The 13,208-nt window shown below is 40.8% G+C and overlaps 1 protein-coding gene across 12 annotated transcripts in view; it reads right to left on the bottom strand.

Annotated features, from left to right (window-relative positions):
• Positions 1 to 13,208, bottom strand: part of TBL1XR1 (TBL1X receptor 1) — a 166,717-nt gene that overhangs the window by 28,917 nt on the left and 124,592 nt on the right. For 11 of the 12 annotated variants that reach the window (XM_037909529.2, XM_037909533.2, XM_043521754.1 and 8 more), the window contains one exon: positions 2,049 to 2,151. In XM_037909529.2, coding sequence (XP_037765457.1) covers positions 2,049 to 2,106 — 58 coding nt within the window. In that variant the 5' untranslated portion in view covers positions 2,107 to 2,151. Of the gene's footprint in view, positions 1 to 2,048; positions 2,152 to 6,642; positions 6,667 to 13,208 lie in introns of those variants that run through there. The other variant, XM_037909534.2, reaches the window with a different exon arrangement.

Genomic DNA, 13,208 nt, shown 5'->3' with positions numbered 1-13,208 from the left:
AATTGTTCAACTGCTTTGGATCTAATCTCCATTTCACATTGAACAGTAGACATTAGGCACTGGCTGGTAAAGCAAAAGTTTAGGGTAAAATTTTCAAGCAAATGTAAGTGACTTAGCAGCCTAAGTCCCATTTTCAAAAGCAATTTAGGGTTTTAGGAGCCTAAATCCAACTTACTTGCACAGAGATCAATGGGAGTTAGGTGCCTAACCTGCTTATGCAAATCCCATTAGGAACCTCTTTGCATCTTTAGGTACCTAAATACCTTTTAAAATCTGATCCTTAGTCACCAGGCAGTTCTGAAAATTTTACTATTAGTCTACTCAACTGAGAGGGGCTAAACTAAAAAAAGAGGAAGGAAGTCTAAATGTTCTGCCTCGTGCTTGACATTACGCTATCAGTAAAAGGTATCTTACACCAGAAACACTAAAGAAATACTACTAAGGCTATCAAGCATTCCCAAAGATCCTGAAGATAGATGGATAGTCCAAAGGCAGTAAAGTCACTCATAATCAGGTTCAACCTCTCAGTGCCTGTCACTGGAACTTAAAACAGAATGCATGTATTTAGCGTGCTAGAAAAATCTTCTTCCTCTCATATTGCACTTGCCATCATTAATGGACCATGGTGCCTATTGATGAAGACAGCCAGCCTTTGAGCTTATCTTATGGTCACAAAACCTTGGTGTTAGTTTCTTGAAAATTGTTTCTCTTTTCAAGCAAGTCCCCAAAGCAGTATTCCCTTGAAGCTGAATGAGAAGAGACACAGAAGTCATCTGTTGGTGAAGGATGGAGCCAGAGGGGTCTTTTTTTAGCTTCTGCTCTGGGCTGCCATGCTGTAGGAAAGACAAAATGGGTGAGGTAGTATTTTTTATTGGACAAACTTGTTTCCAATAAAAGATAATACCTGAGCCACCCTGTCTTGCTAATATCCACACAGCTACAACTATACTGTTGTAAGAAAGGCAGGCAGAGAGAAAGACACACAAAGATGCAAACAGATAGAGATACAAAAGGCACAAGGGATATGAAAATTAGCCTCCAACAGATGGGTTGGAAGAAACAGAAGAAGAACTTAGCCTAACTAGTGCATCCAATAGGACAGTGAATTATTTTGTTGTGGCTTTTGCTCTTCAGACAACACCACAAAGAAACCATGTAGGCACAGCTGGGTACCAAATAACTGTGTTCACGAAATATACACAAACATGCATGTCTAGCTACATATTGTTGCTCTGACTGGTTTCTGAGGGCTTCTAAAACATAAAAAACAGTAAGCAGGACTCAAACTATTTAAAGCAGTACTACCTTTTGAGTGTATACTACAGATGTCATTGTTCCATATAGAACTGGAAAAAAAACCCCTTCCTTCCGTGTATGACAACAGCATTAGACTTTTGCTCTACCCTGTTATCCTCAAGAGCTAGGAGACTTCTGTTAGTTTTGCACTAAGGAGCAAAGACTCAAGAAAGAAACCTGTACAGACAGTGTCTTTAGAAAAGGGAATTTACAAATTCTATGATTCATTGTCTCATTCACTGATGTTTCCTTGTTTGAAATAGAGTCATGTCAGCTTGTTCTATTTTCATGCTTTTTCAAGAAACTCAGTCTCACAAGAACAACCTATAGGAGAGTCTTCGGAGGACTCCAGAATGGAAGCATACAACAAGAGTATTTTTCTGCAGCAGACCTCTTCAAGCGGCCCAGAGCATGAAGAATCTTGGCCATCCAACACATCAAAGCTTCTTCTGAGCAAATGAGTTTCCAGAGACTCAACGAGCCCTTATTTTATTAGTTAGAAGCTACCAAATTTAAAATTACTAAAGCCGATTAAGTTGCAGGAGGCAACTTACCAGAATTGATCCTCACGATGGAGGAACATATAGAGAGAAAGCCACAAGAAGCAGTTCACATTTAGTAGATGAATCCACGTGGTTAAATTATAAATCCCAACTGCATGGATCTGACAAAGCCAATTACAGATGAATTATTTCTTGAATATCAAAGGAACTAAGAAATATTAACTTGATAATCATAATTCATGTACTCACCTGACTCTTGCAAGTATCTATATACCAGGAAGTTAACCTCATCACTGCTTATACTCATCTTTATTCCCACTTAAACCATGAGGTCACGACAAAGGATATAACCCTAAAAATAAAGCAAAGAACTGTAAGTCAGATAGGCACTTTTAAACAACCAATGCCAGTTTCTGCACTTAGGACGGAAGAATCTCATGCACCGCTACAGACTAGGGACCGAATGGCTCGGCAGCAGTTCCGCAGAAAAGGACCTAGGGGTTACAGTGGACGAGAAGCTGGATATGAGTCAGTGTGCCCTTGTTGCCAAGAAGGTTAATGGCATTTTGGGATGTATACGTAGGGGCATTGCCAGCAAATCGAGGGACATGATCTTTCCCCTCTATTCGGCATTGGTGAGGCCTCATCTGGAGTATTATGTCCAGTTTTGGGCCCCGCACTACAGGAAGGATGTGGAAAAATTGGAGAGTGTCCAGCGGAGGGCAACAAAAATGATTAGGGGACTTGAACACATGACTTATGAGGAGAGGCTGAGGGAACTGGGATTGTTTGGTCTGCGGAAGAGAAGAACGAGGGGGGATTTGATAGCTGCTTTCAAGTACCTGAAAGGAGGTTCCAAAGAGGATGGATCTAGACTGTTCTCAGTGGTAGCTGATGACAGAACAAGGAGTAATGGTCTCAAGTTGCAGTGGGGGAGGTCTAGGTTGGATATTAGGAAAAACTTTTTCACTAGGAGAGTGGTGAAACACTGGAATGCGTTACCTAGGGAGGTGGTGGAATCTCCTTCCTTAGATATTTTTAAGGTCAGGCTTGACAAAGCCCTGGCTGGGATGATTTAGTTGGGGATTGGTCCTGCTTTGAGCAGGGGGTTGGACTAGATGACCTCCTGAGGTCCCTTCCAACCCTGATATTCTATGATTCTATGATTCTCAACAAATGGTGTATAACAGGGGTGGCCAACCTGTGGCTCCAAAGCCACATGTGGCTCCTTCAGAAGTTTGTGCGCGGCTCCTTGTATAGGCACCGACTCCGGGCTTGGAGCTACAGGCGCCAACTTTCCAATGTGCCAGGGGGTGCTCACTGCTCAACCCCGGCTCTGCCACAGGCCCTGCTCCCACTCCACCCCTTCCTGCCCCCTCCCCTGAGCCTGCCATGCTCTCGCTCCTCCCTTCCCTCCCAGAGCCTCCTGCATGCCACGAAACGGCTGATCGGGAGGTGTGGGGAAGGAGGGAGAGACGCTGATCGGCGGGGCCGCTGGTGGGTGGGAGGCACTGGGAGCGGCGGGGGGGAGCTGATGGGAGGCTGCTGATGTATTACTGTGGCTCTTTGGCAATGTACATTGGTAAATTCTGGCTCCTTCTCAGGAGGCCACCCCTGGTATATAAAAACAAGACACTTCTTCACAATGTTGCAAATATGGATTTTATTTCACTATGTAAAATCTGTCTGAATTCCCACCTTTAAAATGCCATTTAGCTCACACCACTGTAAAAGATCACTCTTTTAAAAATCAAGCCAGATACACAATTGATGTAGATTGGCATAATCTGATGGCACAATTTCAATGAACAGAAGCCAAAGGACTGGCCTCATTTAAAAAAAACCCAAAAAACAACAATATAATATAGGTAATGTAGTTTGTAGCAAATCACATTATTAAACTAGAATTTATCTTTCACGATTTAAACTTCTTTCCACTTGGACAATTAAACTAGAATGCTTGCTTTAATCACTTTTATTTTCTAGTCAATTTTATTTTCAGGTTCTCAAGCAACAGCACAATGCTGCAATGTATAGGCTGCAAAGACTGCAGGGATATATTTGTTTAGGAAAAAACATACTTCCGTTAAAATAAAACCATAGTAATACCGTGGGCTTTATAAAACCCTTATATTTTTAAAGAGAATATAAATTTGGTGGCAATTTTGACCAAACAGCATTCCTTTTAATCAAGGCTTTATCTGCTTTTAATTAACATTTGAATATATATTTCATTTTTTTAATTTGACGTCTGCACAGTAACAATGATTGTCAATGGCATTTATCAACAAAAAGAATCTCCAAGTACATAGTTTCTGACAGAAATTTGGGCAATATTTTGCGGCATATAATCCAAACAACTATCTGAAAGAATCTCTTAATATTTATAACAAAGTTAACACACCAGCCTTTGCCTCCAAAGACCTAGATTACAATGCTAATTTAGGTCACAGTGAAAACGTAGTGGTCTCATCCTAAATTCTCAGACATAATCAAACTACCACACAACTTGGTATGACTGACAGTGTGTATTCAAGAAAGAACTGTGCTAGCAGAAGTGTGGCAAGTCAAGACTGAGGTATGTTTACAAGGCTGTGAAAATCTCTCTCGAGGCCTGACCAAACTTTACGTGCCTCTAACAAGTGCTTGTAGTCCCTAACTTTAAAAAGTCTGAAATTCACACAAGGAGGAAGGGGACAATATGGAGGAATAGCACAAGTCTTATATAAGGCCAAACTGCACAGTCCATGTTATTCATTTCTACTATGAAACCAAACCTGTTAGACCCCATTATGCTATAGAATCCGTCAGGCACAATCTTGCTAACAGTCCTGCTTTTCCTCTATATCTAAAGGTATGGTGCAACTGTAAACATACAGCTCATAAATTAAATCAGAGACAGAGAAGCTGCAGATTTGGAGAAGAAAATCAGTTTTGGCCCCTGAAAAAAGCATGTCTACTGGTGCAAAAAATCACTCAATACCATCAACCATAGTGCTGCCAATTATTGCAATATTTGGTGTTTCTCTTAAAGCCCCAACAACTAGGGTCAAGAGACTGAGTCAGAATCCCTGCTTCCACTTCCAAAAAAAAAAAAAAAAAAAAAAAAAAAAAGTTAGTTTCCAGCTCTCATAGTTGCAGAGAAAAGCTTAAAAATGTGAACTGAGTGCACCCTAAAGGCTCAGAAACCAGAAGACAAGACACAACATTTAGGTGTCTGTTTTTTTTAAATAATGTTTTTGAATGTTTTAGGTTGGCCATACTGAGCTCCCACCATGATTTTGCAACAAGATCTCATATTTTTCCTCATTATCCTGGCGCCAGTAAAACATAAAAGGAAAGAGTAGAGAATAGGCCTTCTTGGATTGTTCAAAATGAATATCACTTCACAAAACAGGAATAAAACCTGTTGGCTTCCTCAGCTAGCTCCTACTGTAACTTGTAGGATGGTTGTGTGGTCATTTGATACTAAGGGTCAAGGAGAGGGAACTAAAAGGACAGCAGTTAGTGATGAAAAGCTAAGCAAAAACAAAACAAGAACAAAACAAAAGAAAGACCAGGGTCACTAGATAGCTGAAATTTAAAAGGCTTTACATTCTTTCTAGGACATTCTTTCTCTTTAAAGTGAGAAAGAGGTCAAATTGCAATTTCTATGCTACTTGAATCTTTCTCATCTCTTTCTTCTGAAGGCATAACAATGCTTACAATTGCTAGATAGCAGGACCCAATGTCCAGATTTTAAAAGTATGTTGATACCCTTTTCTTACAAATAACGGTTGACGTGTTTAGTTAAGTAGCTTACCTTAAAGTCACAAACATGTTGATAATGAAAAGAAAAAAAGTGGGCAGTTTTTCTTGATAAATCCACAAACTAAAAGGTAATATAGCTAATCATTTCTGGGGTTGACAAATTTATGAAGAGATGTTCTGCCGCAAGCTTAAGCATTTTGCCTTGCAAAATACTAGAACAAGTGTGTGAATTCTATAATTTCTATAATCACTTGGAATTTTAAAACAAGTTTAAATATAACTTTTAAGGCTCGTGTTGCTAAACATAGGGAATATATGTCCTTTTCAACTATGTTGTATGTATCGGCAACTCCACCTAGCACAGTGGTTCTCAAACTTTTGTACTGGTGACCCCTTTCACATAGCAACACTCTGAGTGAGACCCCCCCTTACAAATTAAAAACACTTTTTGATATATTTAATACCATTATAAATGCTGGAGGCAAAGTGCGATTTGGGGTAGAGGCTGACAGCTCATGACCCCGCCATGTAATAACCTTATGACGCCCTGAGGGGCCCTGACCCCCAGTTTGAGAACCCCTGACCTAGCATAAAGCCAACATAAAATACTAGTCCTGTTTAGACAGACTGTTTTGTTGTCAGACATTGTACATTATCCTATTACCCCAAACCACTAGCTAAAGAAGCGTTCCAAGGCAGAGGAAACAACAGTCCTCTATCAAAAAAAAAAAAAAAAAAAAAGTAGTTGAATTTTAGGGGCCAATGTGGAAGTCTCCTTATATTATATACCCACACACCCTGCAGAAATTCATAACAACAACACTGGCTTGGTGCCCCTACTGCCATTTTATAGATTTTTCAGATTTCACTGCATCATAAGAAAAATAAGAGACAGACAATATGGAGAAATCAGGTGTGAATACAAATATTTAATATTTAGCAAATAAATAGCATTATTACCTACCAAGAGGCAGCTATTCAAAGCAGAATTGCAAAACTGTGATACAAACATACCAGCCACCTGTTCTTTATCCTGATAAATGAAGATAAGGAAAAACTAATATTTTACTTGTCTGTCAAAAGTGTTATTCACCTTAGGCAAGTCAGCTAGTAACATTTTGCAAGGCTGATTCAAAGTGTTCTCCAGCAAGATGTTCAGTGAAGTAAGGAGAAATAACTGGCATTTGTCCCACATGAAAACAGGTTTTAAATCTCATTGCCAAAAGGTGGCAGAGTGTAACACAAACTTTTGAAATACGGAACACTCCTTGAAAAATAAGGAAACATGTTAAATGAACATAGAATCTGCCCAGTGAGGACATTAAAATATCAGAGAATTATTACAAGAAAAGGGTTGCACAAGTTTCCAGATTCTTTCAGACTCTTGGTTTTAGCCATTTTCTACAGCGCTTGTTTAAAATTGTTACTGACACCAACACATCTATGCATCCGATGAAGTGAGCTGTAACTCACGAAAGCTTATGCTCAGATAAATTTGTTAGTCTCTAAGGTGCCACAAGTACTCCTTTTCTTTTTGCGAATACAGACTAACACGGCTGCTACTCTGAAACAACATATCTATGTCACCTTTCATCCCAAGGGATCCCAGCTCTATACATGCAAGAAACAATTCACTATCGAATTCCACCGACCTCCATGTAGAGAGCAACAGCCAGGCAAAGAACTACCATGCATTCCACTGTACAACAATGGGAAAAGAGGAAGTCTGACAAACTTTTGACATAGAATTAAAAATAAAATTCAATGCAGGTGAAAATGTTTAAGTAAGCCCAGAAGGTAATCAAGATAGCCACTAAAACTTTCCTTTTGACAAACTTCTACTTCATGAAAGTTCCATGAGACCTTAAGGGATGGATTCTGGGTCCTGCTGTGGGCAATTCACACTGGAGTACTAGTGCAAAGCAGCTGCAAAGCTGGCTTAGCCAGCTACCCCAATGCACAGAAATCTCCAGGAGGAGGAGGGCCAGCATAGCCAGCTATACATCGCCCCTTTTCATGCTTCCTGACATTAGGGTGACCAGGTGTCTAGTTTTCGACTGGAATGCCCGTTGGAAAAGGGATCCTGGTGGCTCTGGTCAGCACTGCTGACCGTGCCACTGAGTGTCCAGTTGGTGGCGCAGCGAGGCTGGCAGGCTCCCTGCTAGCCTCCGCTCCATGCAGCTTCCAAGAAGCACCCTGGCATGTCCACCCTCCGGCTCCTATGTGTAGGGCAGGGTTGGGGAACCTAGGGCCTGCAAGCCGGATTAATTTCATCCGGCCCACGGCGCCTTGAGCGCCGTCTTGCCCTGTCATGGCGGGGAAGGGGAGGGAAGTGGGGGGAATCCCTGAGTCTTGGCACTCCCCTGCGGGGCTGGAGCCACAAGTGCCAGCTCGCCCCGCTGCAGGAAGAGAAGCCCTGAGCCTCCGCACCCCCCAGGGCGGGTGAGTAGCCGTGATTGATTTTTTTCTATGGGTCAATGGCCTGTGACAAAAAAAAAAAGGGTTCCCCACCCTAGAGCCTGCTCCCACAGCTGGATCCATCACTCCCCTCTCCCCCTGCGCACCAACCCTCTGCCCCAGCTCGGATCCCCCTACTGCCCTCCGAACCCCTCAGCTCCACCGCCCAGCCCAGAGTACCCTCCTGCACCCCAAACCCCACATCCCCAGCCCCACCCCAGAGCCCGCACCCCAAACCTCTGAGCCAACCCAGTGAAAATGAGCGAGTGAATGAGGGTGGGGAGAGTGAGCGGGGACAGGGCCTCGGGGAGTGTGGGGGGGCAGGGTTGGGGCAAGGGTGTTCGGTTTTGTGTGTGTAGAAAGTTGGCCACCCTACCTGACGTGGGGGCATGGATGTGGCGTGGCAGGAGTGATCTAGAACTCCAGCAGTTCGCATGTGTTGGAATGGCTGGGGAGCTGTTACAACCACATACAAGTTCTATCAGCTTTGAGGCAATATAGGGGCTGAAGTCAGGTAACAACTGAATCCAAAGCAGCCAGTTATATTAATACATCATAAGTGCTCAACTCAGCACAGCCATCCCATCACTTTCTCCTGGAACATACAGAGCTATATAGGATTTCTGCGAAGGAAAAATAATAATATTAGGAATATAAAGACATTAAATTAGCTAACCTACAAATTGATTGAATTTGTTCTTCCCAGAATTAGAACAAGGCCCAAAGCGGTGGTGGTGATTTGTTTTGTTTTTTCTTTGGGGGCGGGGGCAGCATTCACAAAGTAGGTGTACAACAAGTGGAATGAGACAGACAGAATGAGCCAGAAGAGTAAAAGAACAGGAAAAAATATGAGAGAGAAAAAACTTAAAATTACTGTCCATAAACCAGTGAATTAAATGTATTAACACTCCCTTAACTTATTTCCTCTGTGTGTGCGTGTGTGTGTGTGCACGCGCGCACGTATATATATGCTTGAGGGAAAGGAATGAGATGGCTAGTACTTTTCAGCACTTGAAATTATATTAATATTGCTCTTTACTCTAGATTCAATTAAATCATTGTGAAGAGATGGAGAAAATTAATTATTTATTCATTCTTTCATGCAGAATCCTGTGACAGATGAAGGTCTTATCAGCCCTTAAACCCTCAGGTTAATTTGAAAACTGTCCATTGAAAATATTTTTTCAAATTTTGGCAGTTACGTATTGACCCCACAGCAGAGAGGCCTCTTGACATTTTAAAAATTTAATTACAGTCAGGCCCTGCCGAAAATACTAAATCTGGTCCTAACAACATTAACTCAAAACAGAGAAAATTTTCCTGGAATCCAAAATTTTTCAATGATATTTAGAAACCATTGCAATTTTTTCAACACAGCCTAAAAGTCCCATTTTCAAAAGTGACTTAGGTATCTATAAGCCCATGTGATATTGAAAACAATGCCTAGGTCACTGTTAAAATTGGGACTTATAAGAAGAGAGCTATGATTGCTACGAAATTTAGATTGAAAAATGTTATATATGCCAAAAAGTTACATTTTCTAAGCCAAGGATGAATGGGTTGGGGTTCCTCATCCCATCCTAAAGAGAACACACCAGCCCTGATTAGGCACCTACCTTACACCTTCCTGTGATTTGGCTTGATGGGTAAATCAAAAAACATCAAAAACAAACATCTTAAGTTTCCTCCAGTAACCTAGAATTTCCCTCCAGGATCTCCTGTATCCTAGTTCCCTCTTCTTAAAGGACCACTCCCACTGCCCGTATATTCTGGGTAGAGTTAATGAGGGGCACCTACCACAATGAATGAAATTTCAGCAACTTTATGCAGGCTTCTAACACCTGCTAACTATGTGGGTCAACAGCAGAGCCCTGGACCCTGTAAATACAGAGTATTTCTCAAAATGCAGCAAAGGCATTATTTCATTCTGGTAGACTTAGACTGCACAACAAAGAGGTCTATCCAGTGCTCTGGATGCCTTTGAAAAACATTGCGCATAAACAGACTCCTGCATTTACTCTCACATAATGGTACCATGACCACAACATGAATATTCCCGAAATGTACTAAAACCCTCCAACAAAGACACAACCATTAGTCAGGTTTTTCCCCCCACTTTACAAGAAACCTTGGAAAATAACTTCTATTTTGTTTTTAAGCATGCACATACAAAGGTGGAAATCGGTTTTTTGTTGGTTTTTTTTTTAGTTATTTTTTAAGATTCTTACCATTTTTATGACCATGCTCTTTAAAATAAAACCAACTGAATTAATGAATCTGAAAAGGTCCAGATACTTGGTTTATTCATAGATTCCAAGGCCAGAATGGACCATTGTGATCATTTAGTTGGACCTCCTGTTATTACACAAGCCACAGAACTTCCCCATATAATTTCTTCTTGAACTACAGAATATCTTTTTAACAAAGAATCGATCTTGATTTAAAAATTGCTAGTGATAGAGAATCCACCACAACCTTTGCTAAAGTTCCAGTGAGAGTAAATTGTTTAGCTAGATAAGCACTGAGAAAAGAAGATGCTTACTTATATAACCTTTTGGAAAGTTTTATTTCAACCCCTCTCCATAATTTACATAAACACCATGTACAGTAAAAGGAGTCTCCCCAGCAATACACCATTTCTCCAAAGGTTATTCTTCACAGTACTTTGCAGATTAATCTTAAAGTCTGTAAGTTCTGGAACTCACCATCTGCTAGACATTGGTATCTCTACATGAAGCAAGCAGTACAACTTTGCTATCAGGGGCCCTGGGCATCTATACAGAAGCATCATCCAGGAAGGCAGGGGAGCCTTAGGGACTAGTGATGTTTCACCTTTAAACAGATTCAATCTAGGTTCAGGGCAGAGATTGGGCTGAGGTTGAGAACATTTTTTGCAGTTGATGTGATCCCCCTTTCTTAGTAAACTCCAAATTAAAGGTATTTTGGATTTCCAGTTTCAGTGCTAAGTTCCAACTTCAGAGTTAATTTTTATGGGCAACTTAGAAAACTTCAGAACGCAACAGCAGGTCTTAACAAGAATGCCAATACATTCTTTGCAAGAACATTGAATTTCACTAGTATTAAAAAACTGCTCTCTCACAAGACCTAAAAACTACAACCCAAAGTAAAAGTTTTACAAAATGCTTGTGCCCTATATTTATAAAAGTTTACCTGCAAGATCATGTCTGAAGTTGATAGAGTTTCTTATGGTAAAGAGCTGGCCCAATCCAAGGAGAAAATTTTATTGGGGATGTATTCATTAAGAAATCAGTTTAAATGATAACTGGCATTTTCCCATTTTCTCATAAGTCTTTAAGTGTTGTCTCTTCTTGTCCTGTTTGTTCTTTCACGTTTTCACTTGAGAGACTTTTTTCCTACCATCGGGCACAGTATAAATTGGCCTTGTTAGGATTCTTATGGGTTTTGACAATGCTGTTATTACGGAGTCTCTCTAACCTTCTGAATTCAAAGGAAAACAGCCTTTGTTGTAAGGTTTGCATAGTTCAAATTGAGAAAGTATCACTATTTCTGAATTTACTTCTCTTAACTGCTGTTATTTAAAAATATTCTTTTGCTTTCAAAAAAGTCAAAAGGAGATGTCAAATATGAAAACATTAACAAATTTCCCTGTAATTCTTCCTAATGAGCCCTCCCTCTTACTTCAGGTTTCAGAGTAACAGCCGTGTTAGTCTGTATTCGCAAAAAGAAAAGGAGTACTTGTGGCACCTTAGAGACTAACCAATTTATTTGAGCATAAGCTTTCGTGAGTTACAGCTCACTTCATCGGATGCATACTGTGGAAAGTGTAGAAGATCTTTTTATACACACAAAGCATGAAAAAATACTTCCCCCCACCCCACCCTCCTGCTGGTAATAGCTTATCTAAAGTGATCACTCTCCTTACAATGTGTATGATAATCAAGTTGGGCCATTTCTAGCACAAATCCAGGGTTTAACAAGAACGTCTGAGGAGGGGGAGGGGGTAGGAAAAAACAAGGGGAAATAGGTTACCTTGCATAATGACTTAGCCACTCCAAGTCTCTATTCAAGCCTAAGTTAATTGTATCCAATTTGCAAATGAATTCCAATTCAGCAGTCTCTCGCTGGAGTCTGGATTGGAAGTTTTTTTGTTGTAATATCGCAACTTTCATGCCTGTAATCGCGTGACCAGAGAGATTGAAGTGTTCTCCGACTGGTTTATGAATGTTATAATTCTTGACATCTGATTTGTGTCCATTTATTCTTTTACATAGAGACTGTCCATTTTGACCAATGTACATGGCAGAGGGGCATTGCTGGCACATGATGGCATATATCACATTGGTGGATGTGCAGGTGAACGAGCCTCTGATAGTGTGGCTGATGTTATTAGGCCCTGTGATGGTGTCCCCTGAATAGATATGTGGGCACAGTTGGCAACGGGCTTTGTTGCAAGGATAGGTTCCTGGGTTAGTGGTTCTGTTGTGTGGTATGTGTATACTCACCAGCAACCACATAACCAGTCGGAGAAGAATACTTCAACCTCTCTGGTCACGCGATTACAGACATGAAAGTTGCGATATTACAACAAAAAAACTTCAAATCCAGACTCCAGCGAGAGACTGCTGAATTGGAATTCATTTGCAAATTGGATACAATTAACTTAGGCTTGAATAGAGACTGGGAGTGGCTAAGTCATTATGCAAGGTAACCTATTTCCCCTTGTTTTTTCCTATCCCCCCCCACCCCCAGACGTCCTTGTTAAACCCTGGATTTGTGCTGGAAATGGCCCAACTTGATCATCATACACATCGTAAGGAGAGCGATCACTTTAGATAAGCTATTACCAGCAGGAGAGTGGGGTGGGGGGAGGTATTTTTTCATGCTTTGTGCGTATAAAAAGATCTTCTACACTTTACACAGTATGCATCCGATGAAGTGAGCTGTAGCTCACGAAAGCTTATGCTCAAATAAATTGGTTAGTCTCTAAGGTGCCACAAGTACTCCTTTTCTTTTTGCTCCCTCTTACTTGCATCCCATATAGTCATGCCTTGATTGTTTTCCTCCTAGCAGTCTAAAACATGAGCTGCTTTTCACATCTTCATCTTTTATCTCTAATGCTTTGGTCTTACTTTTAAATCACTATAATACAGCTCTATTTTCAAATACTGAAACATAATTTTTCTTTTCCCAGTCTGACTTTTTTTTCCTTAGCTCAGTCAG

Source organism: Chelonia mydas, chromosome 9, assembly GCF_015237465.2.
Source record: "Chelonia mydas isolate rCheMyd1 chromosome 9, rCheMyd1.pri.v2, whole genome shotgun sequence".
Classification (NCBI taxonomy): domain Eukaryota; kingdom Metazoa; phylum Chordata; order Testudines; family Cheloniidae; genus Chelonia; species Chelonia mydas.
Note: the sequence above shows the minus strand (reverse complement) of the source record. Positions and strands in the feature narration are given on the sequence as shown.